The following is an 18,949-nucleotide window of genomic DNA, read 5'->3' on the forward strand; positions in this document are numbered from 1 at the left end:
AGGAAGTCTGGGGGCTTTTTTCAGAGTAGGATTTCATGATATGTGTAATCTCCTGTGGTGCTTCTGCAGCTTCCCTTGTTTTGAAGCTAATGATTGTGTAGCCCCAGGCTGAGCTGGATCACATAGCTAAGCCATTGATGAAACTAAGCCACCGTTGCTCCCTTCCAGGCCAAATGCAGTTTTTTGTTGGATTAGTCATTTGAATCATCCTGTAACCACATCTTTGCTAGATCTGGTGTAAGTGGGACAGCCATGTAGACAGGCTTGTTCTGGCAGCAGTCTGCTGGATTAGAGAAAATATTGTTTCCTCCACAGTTGTTTGTTTCAGAAGGAAGGTAAATCAAAACTGCTATGTGCACATGGGCTACCCAGAGTTTGCCTTTTCAAATCTTTAAAGGAAGAGCTGTAGTTAAATAACCTAGTCATTAGGTAAGGAAAACAAAAAGTTATTTCTAGTTATATTTTCTGCTTTTGTATCCTTTGAAAGCAACATCATGAATGTATTGTTTTCTCCCTTCCTTTTAGAGATAGTGTTTCATATCAGTGTCTTGTAATAAAAGTAAAGAAAAGGGATTTGTTAGACTAGTTCAAAGCCCTCCCTTCAGTAGCGTGCTTTGAAGGACACATCATGCGTACTGTTAGACCAGCTGAATGGCATGGAAACATAAGTTGTTTTACTTTCTGGTAAGTAATGCACCAAATTTTATGTTTTATAAAAGTATAAATAGTAGAAAGATGAAAAATTGTTTATTGCACGGGGCATTTCATTTTCACAAGATTTCCAAGGTACAACTGCCAAGAGATTTTCTTTGTCAAACTTGTGAGTTTCTTTCAAGATCACAGAGTTTTCTGACCCCAGCTGTCCTTCCCTGTGAGGGAGCCATCTCTCAGAGGAGCCTTCAGACTTCGACACAAGGTCTTGCTGTCACACTGAAGCCTGTTGGCCAAGGGACTTCTCAAAGGCAGTGTTCAAGAATATGGTGCTCTTTGGTTTTGCCACAGTTACCACTAATGTCAAGGCCACAATGATCACCCTCCTTGGGTTTTTTTCCATTCTGCCATTTTTATGGGTGTTGTCCTTTACAGTATCATTTATGAATAGAGTCTACAAGTAGAATTAAGTGCAGGTTTATGGTTGGAGGAGTTGGTGACCAGGTGCCCCATTTCTGTCCCTTGGAACGCTTACTGCTTCTTACCTGCAGCACAACCAGGGGTGGGCTGGCCCATGCTCGCCCCCCTCCTGGCAGTGCTAGAGCCACCAGGGAAAGGCAAAGAGCCATCACATGAGGAGAAGCACACACTGTTGAGGTGGCACCCAGCTTACTGTTTCACTCTCCCTCCCCTAGCTCCATTAAAACTTTATTTCAGGAAATAGCGTTCTTTGTAAGATATCAAGGGGAACCACAGGACTAATTTTTTTCTCCCATGTCTTCTTTCAGTCTGTTTTCAGTTGGTTTGCAATAATTCCTTAGCTAAAGGTATGAAGTAGAGTAACAAGAACATGAGTATTCACTGAAAGAGTGTTGTACTAATCATAACTGGCATACATGTAAACTGTTATTTCACTACTGCTGAAAGAAATCTGTTTGCTGTGCTTTAGCGTAATTCATCATTGAAGTGAAAGAAATATTTTAATAACTGCAGTGGTAAAGGCATTTTCATGATAGCATGTAAGTATTTAACTTGTTGGCTCCTACCAGCTGTGTGAGTTAAGTTCAGTGTTTTGGACTGAGATACTGAAGGCATTGATATATGGGTGACTTAATGTATGATACGCGTTCCTGAATTGCAGACCTCCCTGACTTCAACAGAAACTTACCACTGCTTAGAGTGCTGTATTCTAGCAGTGTTGAGCTGATACTTCTTTGTGTTTCATCCCATGTGCAGTATTACTGTATGCAGTATTTTTCAGAAATACTGGTAGTGTTATGAACAGTATCAGTAATTACTGCCTGTGTTTTTTAAGAGTCAAGCAAGCCCAGACATGAAACAGATGTCCACTGTAGTAAGCACTGTGCAAGTACGGAGCAAAAAGGGTTCCTGCCTCGGAGGATTCGCTTTCTCTAGGCTTGCCTTTATTTGGATTAGTAGCTTCAGACACAGCTGACATTTTGTTCCTGACTGCTGTATGCAGCACTCAAAATCTGATGTTGGGTACTTTGAGGAGAGGTGGAGATGGGGCAGTGGGAAGATGGTACACCGTTAGCAGTTACTACTCTTCATCTTCCAATCACCTGTGCTGGCAGGCACAGAGCAGACCTGGCTTCAAGTAGACAAAGGAGTTGAGTGAAGAGCAGTCTTGCTTGCAGCCTTCACAAGCTGAACCCCAAAACTTTTGCCTTCTGGTCATGTTGCAGGCTGCAGCCTGGTCTTGTGTCATGTATACTGTGTATGAGGAACCAGTCTAGGGCTGGCTGCCAGTGCACTGATGATACCATGGAGCTGGAGAGCTTGGAGGCACGTATGCATCAGCATGGGTTTACGTGTATATACACATACTTACAGTGTGGAGGGAGAGTGAATGCAATTACAAATATGGATTCAAGACCACCCTTAGTTGACTCTTCACACAATCCCAAAGCATTTATTAGTGTAATAAAACTGCAGGTGATGTGAAAATATGTTTGATCCAAACCTAAGTGCTGTCAGGTTCAGGAATTCTTTTTGTTTTTAATTAATTTTCCTGAATGTGTTTGACTCTAGCAGCCTCATTGCAACCTGATTTTTGCATCGGCAACTTACTGACTCAATACACTTCCCCCCCACCCCGGTATCTCCCAAGCACCCTTTTACAGCTTGGAAATATTTATTTCTAGCAGGACTTTTACATTGTCACTCTGTTCTTGGCTGCTAGCACATTACTATAAGTGTTCCTTGTTAAATGTATCATCTTGTGTTGTCTAATCTCATACTTCAAAACAAGTACTGAAACCTGTGAGTTTCTCTTAAGCCCTTAGCAGCATTCAGTGGGCACCGGTGTCTGTTTAACATCAGGCTTTGGGCAGTGAAAAACAGCATTCACATCTGCTTTTCCCACCTTTGAGAACAGAAATAAATGTAGCACAGTGTCTTACAGCATCTGATCCAGGCCCTCTTCAATCTTTGAAAGCTAGTCCTGATCACTGGTACGTGATCTGACAAAAGGTCTTTTCATCAGACCAGAAGCTTTAAATGCATGAGCAAGACTTTACAGAACCTGAAGAGCTGGAACTAAAGAACCCTAAGAATTTATTTTTATATATTCCATCCCTGTAGGAGCAGTGCATTGGTGGATATTTATCCCAGACATGTATTCAGCAGGAGGTTTCCTTGAGCTAATATGCGTTACAAGGTGGCTCCTTCTGTTTCTTTTCCCTAAATGCGTGTTAGCTTTTTCTAGGGCTGCCACAATTCAGCTTTTGTTTTTTAAATATGTCTTGCTTTTTTGGATTGTCCAAACCAATACTAGATGTTCACATCACTAAATTCAGAAACCAGGAGATGTTGCTGCAGGTTTACTTGGGCCAGAGGGGGCTTGCTCAGCCTCAACAGCCTGTGAGGGGGGCAGCGGGAGCTGGGAGATGCTGGATTAGGTCCTGAGGATGATGGATAGATTAGTGAGGATGGACATGGGGGAGTTCATGGTATATGGCCTGGGGTGAGGTGAGCTAGGAGTTGTGGGCTAGGAGGTATTAGATGTTGCCATGGCATCTGTCCCCTACTTGGGCGTCTCTGAGCAAGACCCTCATTTTCAAGCCAAGATGTACACAAGCAAGCAAGTTTGTACTTAAGCATGTGTGTAAGTTCTTGTCATACATTGCTGATCAGTGGTTGTAGTCTGCCTAGGATTTAAAGGAAATTCCACTATAGGACCAGTATGAATCTGTATACATTAAGGGAACAGTATTAATGGTTGCAAGTTTTCCCCTCTGATTCCTTTCCCTAATTATAAATTGTTCCTTTTTTTTTTTTAATGGCAAAACCCACATAATGCATAATATGTGTAGTCTGGAGGGGTTTAGTGTTTGGTAATGTATGCTTCTAACTGATGTAAAATAATTTGAAAATTCTGCATGCTCCAGAACTTAGTTATAATTTCAGTTGCTGATGCTGTAAATTCAGTATTTTTCTTCCAGTTTGGTCATTCTAGAAATAACATCTAAAGCTGTTTCCCACATCACAACTGAAGAGTTGTCATGTTTATTTAACCAGCTCCATCTGGCTTCCAGTAAGTCGCAAATTTCAGTTTTTCACAGCCGTGCATGCATTCCTGCCATGCCCACAGAACGCAGAGAAAATTTCTGCTAAGCCTGGTTTTGTTTGTTGAAAGACACATCCTTTTTGCAGAAGAGGGGATTATATATTTTTCCGATTGTGCCCTACCCCACAGATTCCTCACTCCTTAGAGGGGAAAAATACAGATCTTCTGGCACAGTCCCACTGCTGGCACCACTGCATGTGGAAAAGGTTTTTTGGTGGTGATTTTTAGGGCCAGGCTGGAGATGATTAGGTCAGTCAGCTGTAGCAGCCAGTACCAAGCTTTTAGCCACCATGTTGGTAGGCTGTGGGGACCAGGAAGGTGTGGAGCTGGGCCCTGCCACCACTTCGCAGCCCCCAGGGAGAGCTGCTGCCCTTGATCTCTGGGCAGCTCTTTGGCGCATCTGGTTCAGGGAGTGGCCTCTGCCACACAGATATCAGCGTCCTTGGCTGTGCAGCCTGCGGTCTGTGCTTACTTTGTTAATAACCTCCCTGACACAGTTTAAAAAAGACAAGCGAAATCTTTTCTTTGGTCTTTCTGCAAGTATGTCACTCTGAAGGGGAATTTCTTATGCTCACAACTGAGAGCTCAATCCAGGGCTGCAGACAGGAGATGCCATGTACAGCCCAGCCTAAATGCAAATTATGCAGAAAAACACAATTTTAAGAGTAGAAGAGTACTGATAATAGAGGAAGTATTTTCCGAGTGTTTGCATCCCCCCCCCAACAGTTAAAAAGTTGTTGCTAGAAGTTGCATGGAGAAAAGTCATGCATGCTTCCCTGATCTTAGGAATTCCAGATTTTATTTATAATGCAAGCAAAACCTCCATTTCATTTCAAAAATGCAACAAACTCTTTTTCCATAAGTCTTCCAAATCATATGATATTTTAACCCCCTTCTAGTAAGAGTGTACCTTGGCCCTCCATTCTGTCTGACTGGTGAGGTGTTGGAGATGGGCAGGGGATGAACTGTAGCAGGCAGGGGAATGTGAAAAGTGCCTGAAAGAAATGCAGCGAGCAGCAGCTGTGCTCCCTGGTTGCCTCCCAACCTGCTGTGCATGCAGCAGACCCAGATGCATCCGTGCACAAGGTCATGCTCCAGATCTGAATTGCAGAGACGTGCTGGGGCTCTGGGGGGGAGTCACATTCGAAGTGGTTTGTTAAACAGGCACAGGAAGGTAAGGATGAAAGATAGCATTACTGACTATGAACTGCGCGTGAACTGCGTTTTTACTGTTCAGTGGTGTTTACTATGTGTGTGGATTTGAGGTGGCGAGAAGACAAACCTGCTCCCCCAGCAGATACAGTGGAGGTTGTCCCCCTGGAACACATAGGCAGACCATAGCTTGCTGGCTAGTGTCACTGCAGGGAGTACAGAAAAGTATTTCTTCAAGGCAATGCAAAAGGAGTCCTGTCAGTGAACTGTAGTCACTTGTATGGTAAGAAGTATAATCTGAAAGGAAAGATAGTTAAGACATTACAAATAGTTAAAGGAACAGGTAACTTAAGCGTGATGATAAAGGATGTGAAAAATGTCCCATCACTAACATCTTGTGAGAAGTTAAAAGCTGTGTTGGTCTGATTGGTTTTAGTCATATGAATAAACTATCTATGTAATATTTAAGGCAAAGAATTTGCTCTATGGGAAATTGAGTCCAAGATAATGAATGTCTTAAGATTTATCTTGGTACTCTGTCATTATATGAGTCTGCTTTCAGTGATATTTCATTTTTGTAGGATGTGTGTGTCCTTTAACTACTAGGAGAAGGACTGTCAGTTCTTTTGCTCTGTTTCTTCTAGCTCTTAAAAGACTGTGTTAGGTCTACCTGGACCTGTGACTTTGAAATAAACTTTTTGATTCTCTGGTACTCAATAATTAATTTTGGGGTATCTGTAGTGTAAAAGTGGAATGGTGTATTGGTAAGGTTTTGTGTATTTAGATCTCCTTTTGACGTTTCACAAAAACTGGGAAAAGTGATGTTTCACAAAGTCCAGTTTCTTAATGAGGTAATTTTTCTGGTGTTCATGTAGGCTTAAATTGATCTGACAAGTTCTCTAGTGATTTCATTTTTTCTCACTACTGGTATATTTATCAGTTATTCTCTGAATGACACCGTCTGATTTTTGAGATTGTGAAATAGGCATGTTTTAGTAACTTTAGCAAGCTAGAGCCTTAAAGAAGTGTTGGGTTTTTTTCACAGAATCCCAGGTTGGAAGGGACCTCAGGGGTCATCTAGTCCAACCTTTCTAGGAAGAGCACAGTCTAGACAAGATGGCCCAGCACCCTGTCCAGGTGAATCTTAAAGGTGTCCAACGTGGCCGAGTCAACCACTTCCCTGGGGAGATTATTCCAATGGTTGACTGTCCTCACTGTGAAAAATTTCTCTCTGGTGTCCAGTCGGAATCTCCCCAAGAGCAACTTGTGTCCATTCCCCCTTGTCCTCTGCATGGGACTCCTTGTAAAAAGGGAGTCTTCATCTCCTTTGTAGCTACCCCTTAAGTACTGGTACATGGGGATGAGATCCCCTCTGAGCCTCCTTTTCTCAAGGCCGAACAAACCCAGTTCTCCCAGCCTATCCTCATATGGCAGCTTTCCAGTCCTTTGATCATCCTAGTGGCCTTTCTCTGGACCCCTTCCCCTTTTTTAAACAAGATTCACTTTTCTGTGGGTTTTTATATGAAAAAGCCTTGATTTTATTCCTTTTCATTTGTGTATATATATAGGCACATATATAAATACATTTAGAATGAGCCTTACACAAATCCTTGTTGCTAATAAATCACTTGTTAAAGTACAGTAGTCAAGTCTACATTGTCCTCATAGTTCAACTGTTCTGTTTTGTTCTTTACGCAGGAGCCCTTACCAAAGTAAAGGAGAGTAAGCGGCATGTGGAAGAGGGGAAGATGGAGCTCCAAAAAGCTGAGGGCATTCAAGAACGCTGTAACATTATTTCTTTTGCAACCCTAGCAGAAATTAATCATTTCCACAAAATTCGTGTGAGGGACTTTAAATCACAGATGCAGCATTTCTTGCAACAGCAAATACTCTTTTTTCAAAAAGTGACACAAAAGCTAGAAGAAGCTCTTCACAAGTATGACAGTGTTTAATCTCTGAACTTCGGTTTGTGGACTTCCCTCAGCATGAACGTGACCCAGGCAGCAGAGCAAATGCTGCTGCTGCTGCTGAACTGTTGCCAGTGGTAGACAGTGGTACAAGGATGGTTTTGTGTTCACCTGGAACCCCGGTTTAATCTCCGATTATGTAGAAAGGAAACAGTTACAGGGCTATGTAATAGAAACAGTACCACGCATTGTAACTAAGTTATATTGTGTATGCCTACACTACCATTGTAACTTTTTTGAAATAATGAGTATACTATTTGCCTTATTGCTTTTGAAATATGGTATTTTAGTGCATACTTTGTAGACCTGAAAACCTTTTGGGTCTTTAAGGAAGTTGGCTAGGTTAAAGCCTGCTTCAGATGCCTTTTTACTTTCCTAGATTTGGATTTCTTAAATTCAAATTATTCTCTGTTTACAGACTCTCCTACTAGAGCAGCTATGTCATTCTGTGCCTTTAGACTCTATTTTTCCTTTTCTAGTAAGTCACATTTTTATGATTGAATGAATGAAGGGTTGATGCCTATGACAGGAACTGATTATGAAACCTCACATTGACTGGAAAAAATTCAGCTGCCATAGAGTTTGCACAGCGCGTACTGTCTTACGACAAATGTTGGCTCAAAAAGGAGAATCTATTCACCCTCTCCCTGAAAATGGAGACTACTTGTTACATGTGCTAGTATGTTAAGCACATACACAAAAAACACCACTCAGTTCCTTCTCCGAAATGAGTAATAGTGAGGGTTTTGTTATGTGTGGTTTTTTTTAATATACACCATTACTGTGAGTAGAAATTTGAAGAGCTAGCCTAATAAAAATGCCATATATCAAGGGGATATGTATGCAAGCTATATGGCTGGAGCATTTTATTAAGTTTGAAATTACCTGCTCAGTGTTCAGTTGCTGATTCAGTTTAACTTCAGCCTTGCATTTACAGTTGTTTGCGTTGAAACTCCACTGTGATTCATTGCTTCACTAAGTTAGAAATTTTCAGGGATGTTCAGTAATGTAAATTATCTGAAATAAGTCTTTGCTGAACTGACTTGGAAAACAGGTGGCATTTTTGTTTGTAACACTCAAGAATTAACAATTGTCTTAATTTTTGTATAAATATTTTTGACAGGCAGGGTGCATTTATATATATATGTAAACACTATCTTTTAAAGAGTTTTCTGGCTTATTTCTCTTGAGTTAAGTCTGGAGTCAGTGTTTCTTACTTACTGGTTTCCTTCTTATAGGTCAGTATGAAAGGGGATTTTTACTTATTCTATATTTTTTTTCCTAAACAAAAATAACAAAGCCTTCCAAGGAAGCAAAATGTTTACTTTTTTGATTTTAATTAAATTAATCAAAGATAGCTTAAACAAATAAAGGCCTGGAAAAGGAAGTTAAGCAACAGTTACATTTAAATACAAATCATTTCTCACCTATGCAGCAGAAACATGTGGTTCTTCTGGTCGATCATGTGATGTAGCTTAACCCCATACCTCCATTTTAGAGGAATAAGTGTAAGAATGTAGTTTTGATTTTAAGATTCATCCTGAAATGCTTGGAGATTGCTATTTTGTGCAAGTTGTGTTTGGCAGTGCTTCTAGTACATACTCAAAGCAAATAAGATTTGTAAAAGAAAGGACAATCAGTGAGGAAGGACTCAATTTCCAGGCTGTTAAAAGAGTTCTGCAAACAACAAGGTTGACCATAAAGTAAAGACCATAGTCACAGGGCTGACGTGCCCTTTATCTTCCTCATGGTGTCTCGTTCCACATTCAAAACTCACCACTTCCCCTAACAGCTCTTCCCAGCAGCACTCCAGCTTCCCATATGTCACTTAATTATGTAAGATAGTGATGAGCGAGGTTTGAGCTGAGTTCCATGGCTTGTATTTGCTTAAGCCAGATACTGTTGTATTAAGTATCTTTGCAGTAATTAGATCAGACTACAATCAAATTAATTCTTTGTGTTTAGAAATTGATCTTGGTCCAGTTAAAGTATTCTAGGGGGTTAGTATTAATGACATGTACATGTCCAGGAGGAAATTAAGCTGTGATATGTATACATACAACATTATCAGACAGGTACAGTTTTCCCAAATAAACTGTCATGGCCTTCACCTTACTTTCTTATTTGTGAATTTTTGGGGCAGGGGGAAGGTAGGGGTGCTAATTGATTAAACTTGATGGACCAAAAAATGCTTGAATGGAATCCTGGATCTGAATTGTTGCAGAGTCTGGAAAGGTTCAAATCTGCATACATACTAGCATCATCCATTTTACTCAGTCGTTATAGAGTTCTAGTTAAACTGATGTAGGGAGCGTGAACTCCATTAATGCTTACTACACTGTGTGAGAACTATGGTTTTAAATTTATTTGGAACGAGTATGACATTGACCACTCATGACTGATGGACAACTGGATGGTGTGGTCTGAGATCCAAATGTACTCTACAGTAAAGTGAATGTATGTTGTGTGGGACTTTAGAAGCATCAAAGAAAATTTAACAGAATCATTTTGAATAAATAAATGTTGGAGGAAAGCAAATTAGCTCTATAGTGTAATGTTAAATGCCTTTGTTTTATTCCATTCCTGTAATTTGTTTTTGATGCGTAACAATTTTTGCACTGATTAGTAGTAAGCGTCTGGTATACTTGTTGGGGGTTGGAGAGATTGAATTGAAAGCTGCAGAAAGATCTGCTGAGGCATTGGTTTCTGTCAAAGTGCTGAATCCAATGGAAACTCTGGAATGAACCCATCAGGGGAATATATCTACTTAGAATCACCACCAGTGCTGGTTGTCTGCTCCAGCCTGAATTCTTCTGGGAAACGTAAATGAAAGTTGTTCAGCTGTTTCTCAGAAGGAGATCATAAAAACAAAGAACTTTTCCCCCCTCTTAAATTCTCTAAACTGTTTGCCTGAAAAGCTTTAGTTCTTTCATATTTTGGAACAAGGACTTGAAATTTGGCAGACTCGTTACCTTTTGCATCCTTAGATATGCCTTCTGCACTGCCTGTGAAAATTTGTCCAAGTATTTCCAAGTTAAACTAAGGTTTCTTTAAGCCCGGCTGTGCTCAAGTTTGACATAAATTTTCTGTAGCTCCCCTTTGGTCCAAGCAGTCTTGGTTCTAACCTCAGTCAGCAGCAGCTAAGTGAGATTTTCACTGTAATTGTTTTTCCTTTCATCTAGAAGGCGCTGAACCTCCTAGACCAGAAGCTGAGTAAAGAGGCTGTCGGTGGGGCCTGGCGTGGCTGCTCTTTGAGCCTGGCCATGTGAGGAGAGAAGCACTAGCCTGAAAAAGAAGTTTGACATTGGGCTTGCCAGCTACAGCAAGGTGGAGGTCGGAGGTGGTCAGGGAGGAACATATGGGGACAAAGATCAGAAAAGGGTGAGGACAGAAAGCCCTGTGACTACAAAAGCCTATTTCTACAGTCCTGTTTATACCTTGGGCTTCCAAAGTATTGGTGACCTTTTGCTCTTACTAAATAGCCATAATGAGCAGGCACAAAATGGGTAACACAGGTTCTTCTGGTGGTGAGGATGGCAACATTTTGTTTCTTTCATTAGAAATTTCTTGGCTTCATGGTCAAAGGTCTGATATGGCTATTGAAAAGTTCAACCTTGTTGATAAACTGTAGATTTCAGGGCTGAAGGAGGTGATGTAGTGCAGGCTCTGTGAGGCAACACCATGGGTGTCAGTACGGCTCCGTATGTTCTATTACCTGTTTTTTTCTTGGGGAGGGAAGAGAGAATCAATTTAGGAAGTTGCACACAACAAAAAAAAAGGATATTAAAGAGTGCTAAGATTGATCATTAAAAAAATTTAGGAAATTTCAGAATTAAAGTTGCCTGTGTAGCTAATATATCAAGGCACATTGTGAGACACGGTTACATAACTCTCTTTCCACCACTTCCCTGCCTGATTCGGTGCACAGGATATTCAGCGTTCTTCTAGTCAACTAAGGTCTTTCAGGGAGGGTGTTCTCTGTATAATACTTACTTTGTTTGCAGCATCAGTTGTACTCTGCACTGTGAAAAAGAAAGGCAGTGAGAAGATCAAGTAACAGTCTCCCTCAGCCTGCAGAGTGGTGCTCAGAGAACATGACTCTGTCCCTGCCTGTATCCAAGTTCTTCTATGCAATATAAGCCATGCAAAATAAATAATTTTTGTGAAGGGTGTGATCTCCATTTTGTGTAGGCTTGCGTTTAAACCCAGGACTTATTCTGAAAAAAGTGCTGGGAATTCACAGATTTTGCTGAAGGCTGTGAACATTCTGCTTTAGAGGAAATGCTGCAAAACACGAAGTTCTCTAGAAAAAAGAAATATCAGGAGTTCATTTCTTTAAGTAGACCACCATAAATTAGAAGACACTTGTAATCTTTTAGCCTTAAAAGTGGAATAATAAACCCAGCTCATTTGCTGGAATGTTGCGGATATAAACTCCCTGAAATAAATGCAGTCATCAGATGTTGCTTTATTAAGGCTTGAAAAAGACCTCAAAGACTTCTAAGGAAATTAATACTTAATCTTCAGAATGAGGTATGAATATTATTTGGGAAATAAGGAATGGGGCCATGAGTAGAGCAGCGAGGTAAAATAAGTCTCTAGAGGAATCTCAGTCAGGTACTGTTCTTTCGGTGAACAGAAAGAAAGGCATTTCCAGAAAAATCGTAGGTGATCGTGTCATTGGAGCCCATTTTTGACGCATGTTCACAGGGAAGCTGAATCAGTGAAACGGGTTACCTTACTTCTGACATTCCCTAAGTTTTGAGATGCTGCTTTTGTAATTTCAGTAATTGCTCAGTATAATAGTGCAGAATAGTACGTGCTATACATAGTAACTTAAATTGTGTAATATATACAAGTAATGTAACTTCAGAGTACTTCAGCCTCATGCAGTTAGCAGCAGAGCAGTCATGCACTGAGTTAGTTTCAATACATGTGACTTTTAGATACAGTAAAACTCTTTCTCAAGTTAAAAGGCATCTCCCATACCAACTGCCTGATAGACTTGCCACTTAGCAACTCCATTTAAAACTAAGCACTTAATTTGGTTCCACTTCTAATTCAACGGGAATTTTTTTTGCTTGGATCCACTGGGAAGAATATCAGGCTCTGCGAGTTGAAATAATATCCCTCCATCAGTTCAGTAGCGTTGAGTCTGAGTATTCCCCTCCACTGCTGATTACAATTGAATCTAACCTATGGTATTTTGAAGTTGCCTGTCAAAAAGCTCCTTCCTGTAATTTTAATAAAAATACACTCTTGCTGTTTTAGGGAACATGACATTGTCGTTTGAAACAATAGGAAGGGAGATAATTTTTTTTACTGGTTTTACTCTTAAAAGGCATTTCCAAGGAGCAGGAAGACATTCTGTGAGAAGATAAAATCAGGAATTTTATTCCATCTTTTTTTCTCTTTTGATCCCTATAATTGACAGTAACAGCTAAGTTTTTGTTGACAAAATAATGCTGCACATGAGGGGCACAACATAAATACACGAAAATTTAGAGAGCTAGGTGAGGCAGTACAAAGTTTTATTTGTAGTGAGTTGGAGTGGCTATATTTCCCACAGTTGGTACTGGTTAATCCCATGCTATTTTTTAAGACTTTCCTTTTGGAAAAAAAAAAGAAGAGTCAGTTCTTTCATTAAAAATAAGGTAATGAAATAATATTAAAAGGATCTCACACCCCCCTTCCATTTTTGATCACTAGCTCTCAGGTAAGAGTTGTAGGACACATTAAGTTCCTTCTCTGACCTTGAGGGTACCTCTACTCAGCTGGCTTGCTTTCTTTCAAAGGGTACCATACCCACCACCTCTGCCCCAGCGCTTCTTAAGGTGACCAGAGGGAAGAGCCACAAGCACCAGTTTCAGTTTCTCAGGCAGTTTCTGGTCTAGTTGCAAACACACAGGCAATGTTGCAAAACATCACTTGCAAAATAGAAGTGTCAGAGTCCTCCAGTGCCATCCTGGCAGGATTTGGCCACATTCGGTGGCTTTGATTTCACTTCACTCAGAGAAATGTTGCAGGCAAGAAGACTCCCCTAATAGTTGAAGAAATTGAGGACCATGCTGCTGCTTCAATTGCCTTGTCAAGCCTGCGACAGTTTTTGCCTATCATGGGTAGACTTCATACAATTTTAAGAAAAAATAGGAAGGGTTTTTCAGAGCTTAATAAGTGTTAGGAATGCAAGCAAACATCTTGTTTGATTGCATCCTTGTTCAGGATCTCTGAAGCAAGCTGTGTCAGAGGGAAAGTCCCTGCTGTCGGTGTTGTACCAGTTCCTTGTTGTACCCATGCATAGCTACAGTGTAGAAACAGTCTGTCCACTAGATTCATGCAAGCAAGACTGAATGTGCCAGTGAAGGATTCCCAGACAGTCAGGAAAGTCTGTCTACTCAAGCTCAATTACCTTCTTCAGCAGAGTCTTTAATTTCAAAAATTTAGTGTATGTATTTTCTTTTTTTTTCTTTTCCCCTTCCCACCGTCTCTCCGGGACTCACTTGTGAATAAGCGTAGGCAGTTGCTCTCAGGCAGTTTGGGCTATTCCATAAGAAACATCCATTGACAAGCTGTGTGCCGAAAGGCACCTGGATCTCTGTTTAGATTAAGGTGAACAACATGTCAGGGTGCCTGTAAGCTGAATTTTGAGTGGCATGAAAGTCAGAAGGAAAACTGAAGTTGTGATGATGCACGTTAAACACAATAAAAATGTGGCTGATGCATCACTCTGCAACTGTGCGCAGCTGGACCTATTATCCTGTCCTGCCTGTCTTTTCCTCCAGGTGGTTGTAAGCAATGATACTTCATCTTGAATGTCTCAGTGTCTCGAATAGGTAATTTTCCAGGCTTAGCTGTCCATACCCCTGCAGCACATGCAGTGATAAAGAAGGGTGCCTTAGTTCAAGAACTAATTGCTCACACTTTGAACCATGGTTAAGGAATGTGCTTGGCCAAAAGAGTTGAGCAATATGCATCCCCATGCCTGGGGGTGGGGAGGAAAGAAATTTAACTGCTCACAGCAGTAACCAGATAAAGGTCAGACTCTGCACCTTGGAGCATTGCTCAGTGTACTAATGTGGTGAGAAAAACCTGTCTGGAACTCGTTGAGGGAGGAGGATGGGGAGGAAAGAGGAAGCAATTGTCTCTTTCCTCATAGTATGGACACAAACTGCAGAGCTGTGTGTTGGCAGCCAGAGAAGGAAGCTGGAGGATGCTTCAGGTTTCCCTCTGGACCACTCTGAGGTCACAAGTGCCTATGCAAAGGATGAAGTATCCCACAGAAGGCAGTTGTCGCCACTTTCTCTTTGAAATCCCTTATTGCTTGGTGTAACAGGAGCAGCCCAGGGAGGAGGAACCTCTCCCAAGTTGCTATTTGCACTTTGAGTAAATGCTGAAAGCAATGGTCTTCAGGGTCATCTCAGAACCTCCTTTGGCATTCTTTGGCACTCGGAGACAATGAGAGAAGGAGGAGCTCTAGCTCACACTGATGACAGATGCTTGCTCCTGGGATATATGCACCTGAACCTCTGTGGCTGAAGGAGCTGGAATTCCCCTCCACATGGGTGAAGCTGCTTCACTGTGCAGGAGGCAGTGGCAGTCCACCAGCATATGTTAGGGCTGAGCTCTACCCTGTTCTTCAAGAGGACACAATGAAGGTGCCCAGACACCAAAGAGGACATTGGGCTGTAGGTGCCCAGGCTATAAAAACATTCATCTGAAACTGTGTGGGAAGGATGCGAGCTCCCAAGGAGGTGTGTTGCCCATGACCCCAGAGCTCATTCCTTCCCTGGCTGCTTCTAGATGTCCTTTTGCTTGTCTCTCTGGGAACTGTGTTGGCAAACTGCAGGGAGTCAAGTCACCTGATGCAGAGGTCCCCACTGCAAGCCAGGCACCTTAAGCTTAGCTTACAGGATCTGCATTCCTTATAGCCTCTAGCCTTAAACAGTTGTTCCACTTGGAGAGTCAGGAAAATTTGTCTAAATTAGATCTAAAGTAGATTAGCTAAACCATGTTAAAGCCTTGTGTTCATGTACTCATTCAGGATTCATGTTATTTCCATTTAGCTTAATTTACCCAGCTAATCAATTCAAGCAAATCAAATTAAGCTCAATTCTGAACAAGAATGCCCAGTGTTTACATAGGGAGTTATGCAGCTCTAATAACCTAAATTCCCTTACCTAGCTGACACATGAACACTAGTCTGAAAATTTCTACACAGAAAAGCCTCCAAATAGTTTGCTATGTATTCTGAGATTTACACAAAATCTGAACACCTTTTCTCACTCTTAACATCTTTTCAAAACTGGGATTAGAGGCTAACATTGCTCTAGTCCATGTCAGATTCCCAATAAGAGCTGTAGCTGCATATCTACAGGAATCCCAAAAGCAGAAAAGGGGGGGAGAAAACAAATGTAGCAATCACTCAGTACCTGCCCTTCAAGCCTTCATAGTCCTCAGTGTTGCTGCAAATACACTACCTCATAGTGAGCTGCCTCACATGACATGCCTTCTGCCCTTCCCACCATACCATGCCATACTTCTAACAAGACTCCGCTGAACCACATTCTCACAGAGCAGTCACCATCCCCGCTGCCTGGAGGAGGAACATGGCTGACAAACAGGCAGAAATGGGCTAGTAGAATTAAACTGGCATGTAGGGTCTGTAATCTGTAGCAACTGGCAAAGTAAGGTATGCTTGTGGATAGGGATGACTCAACATTTTCCTTATTCTTTGTGCATCAGGTATGTTCTGTCTGAGGCAACTCTCTTTTTGTATAAATTTACCATACCTATATCTTTTCTAAGTTCATTTTTTACTACAGTTTGGCAGGCTGCGTTCTTAGAACTTGCATTAAACATTCATGAAACCTTTTTCAAAATTTTACCTGTCGGATAGTTTTTGGTCTCTTGTGAATAACTGTCACTGAGATATTGTTTCAGTGTTGAATTTGAACTCTTGGCTCATTTTTAATTCCTGCTCAAAGGTTTGCAATTTGAAAGTAGTCTGACAATGAGCGGAACCTAATCTCTATCAGTAAGAAGGGAGATAACGTGGTTGGGTTTTCTTTCTCTGTCTCAGGGTCCCGATGAACACCAAGCAGCCCAGAGCAGAGGTGTGTCCCCAGATTGCAATGAAGCCAATATACAGGCTGCTGTAAGCTGCAGAACAAGAATGTTTGGGACTACATTCAAGGAGGCACTTAGCATCTAAGTCCCAAATTAGGTATTTAAAATACCTTCATCAGCCACTGCTCTATCCTGGAAGTGCCTAATTCCTTAACCACCTATCCTTTCAGGTTTACATTCCTGGGGCTGTTTCAGGTGCACCTCCCTCAAGGCTGCTCAGGCCTTTGTAGGGTCAAGCAGCTCATTGCTTAACCTGTGTCTAAAACTCACTAGCACAGATTAACTGGGCATTTGTCTGCCGGAGTTTCTTAGAATTGTGATGATTGTGCTAGAGGCCATCTAAAAGAAAACAAGGTCTAGATTAAAGAGCACATAAGTGCCTGCAAAGTGAACTCTGACACACCATTTTTTAAACATCTGGGCATGAGTACAGTGCCCAGAAACTGAAACCCTAAACTGGGTTCAATTTCCTGTGATTGACCCTGCAGACTTTCCTCTGGGAGGAGAATTCATGGCTTCTGAAGGATAAGTCCCAAGACTGACACACCAAGGGTGAGACCTGAGACCTACTAGCTAAGCCTGGAGCCTCTCACTAGGAAATTCAAAATACAAGGTGCATTTGAACTCATGCTCAGCTGGAAATGCTGGTTATTTGTTTTGCTTTATTCTGTCTTTGAATTGAAGGTAGAAATAACGTTAAATTTAAAAAAGAAAAAAAAAGTGAGTAGATGGCAAGACTCCTTTCTTCTTAGGAAGCAACCTGGTCAACAGAGAGACTGACACAATGACAAGCTGGCGTGTGCATGCTGTGCAGACCTGGGGGAGTGCATCCTGCTTCACCGACCCCAGGTGGATTTAAAGAGGGTCTGGGAACTTGCAGGCTCAAGGGAGGCTGGTTTGACATGCTGTTGAGGTTCAGTAGCCACTGAGCATTGAGGGTTTGAATCACATTTTTAGGCTACCCGCCTCATCTGCCCATGTTGTGTTCTGTTTCTAACCACAGGCATCACAGGGTGTTGCTGAAGGAAGAAATAACCCACTCTTTTTTAGGTCTCTGCTTTGAACCACTTTTTGGACCTGGTGATGGCTGAAGTGAACCTCACACATCACTGGTGGGGCGCCTACAGCCGCTACATGAGCACACAGGATGGACAGGGCATGCCTGACACACTGAGGTCTGATACAGAGGTGTCTGAAGCATTGCATTTCTTTGGAGATTCTTCACAGGTGCTTGTATTCACCAAACAGAGAAAAAAAGACTTAGGCATTTATAATAAATAAAATCTTCTGTATGAGGTTGGCTTACACTCTTTCAGTCCTGAGAGATCAAACACTTGTATCAATTTTTTACTCCCTTCCCAATTCACCTTCTTCAAGATAAGTCTTGGGCTAAGACTTTTTAAAATCATCTGTTAGGCTCCAGAGAAAAGACCTGTAAAATGAAGTCATTAGTATCAAAGTTGTTAGCAGGTAATTATTAGAACTGCCAAGTACAGTATGATAGCTACAAAGCACCCAATATTTCACATATGAATTGTGGTGATCTTGCACTGTGCTAGCTCAGACAGTAGGTACTTCTGAAACCAGTGACCAAAGTTTGAAGTGTTTACAACAGAGAGTTTCCTCCAGAGAGAAGGTTTCCAGTCTGCCTGAGAGTTAGTTTATATGTTTGAAATGACGAAAAGGCTTATATGAGACAATAATGTGCTGAAGCATCTTTTCACTCAGGTGGTAATTTCTTGTCTTAACTAGAATTCTAAACATCAGGCAACGTCAGGACACCTATACCCCCTGTTCAGTGCTGAATTTTCAGGTCATTATATTACTCTTTTCTGCTAATTGGTTTGTGACTGGCAGACTTTGAAGTAGTGTATTTCTTCTCTTATCATACAAGCTGGAAAAGTGCCCAAAGCATATTAGCTCATCAGCCAGCCATTTGTACCTGCTGCTTACTGTCTGCAACTGCTAAATATATGCTAATGATCCTGTCTGAGTCTTGAGAGGACAGGGATGGATTTGTAAATTGTGCTCATGCCAGGAAAATGAATGCTACTTACAAAGATGACAAAAGAAGCAGCTGCTTTTAGATGAGATGAATCACCACATTACATATTACTCTGGGGTAACAAATTATATTTTCTTTCTTGAATTAATTTATTGAAAGTATGTAGTTATATGGCAACTATAGCATGTGAGAAACCTTTCAAAACCTTCTGAGATGGAATAACAAGGCAGTATCAGCTTTATTATTTTTTAATAGACATATGTTTATGTACATACAGTTCTATTATAATGTGGGATTTTTTAGAGGTCTTTTCACATATTGTATCCTAATGTGAAAACTGCAGCCTTTAAATATTTTATAAGGGTTTTTTTCTTTCTTTTAGTTATTAATTACAAGAGTTTTTTTCAGCAACAGTGAGCAATGTTCAGCATGTCTGAAATGCTCATGTATAAAATATAT

At 41.1% G+C, this 18,949-nt stretch overlaps 1 protein-coding gene across 2 annotated transcripts in view; it reads left to right on the plus strand.

The window, feature by feature from the left end:
• SNX18 (sorting nexin 18) overlaps positions 1-17,731 on the plus strand; it is a 29,645-nt gene extending 11,914 nt beyond the window's left edge. The window contains exon 2 of one of the 2 annotated variants that reach the window (XM_064437915.1): positions 17,536-17,731. In XM_064437915.1, coding sequence (XP_064293985.1) covers positions 17,536-17,576 — 41 coding nt within the window. In that variant the 3' untranslated portion in view covers positions 17,577-17,731. Of the gene's footprint in view, positions 1-7,090; positions 9,982-17,535 lie in introns of those variants that run through there. The other variant, XM_009506151.2, reaches the window with a different exon arrangement.
• Positions 17,732-18,949: the final 1,218 nt, after the last annotated feature.

This window comes from Phalacrocorax carbo, chromosome Z (genome assembly GCF_963921805.1).
Source record: "Phalacrocorax carbo chromosome Z, bPhaCar2.1, whole genome shotgun sequence".
Classification (NCBI taxonomy): domain Eukaryota; kingdom Metazoa; phylum Chordata; class Aves; order Suliformes; family Phalacrocoracidae; genus Phalacrocorax; species Phalacrocorax carbo.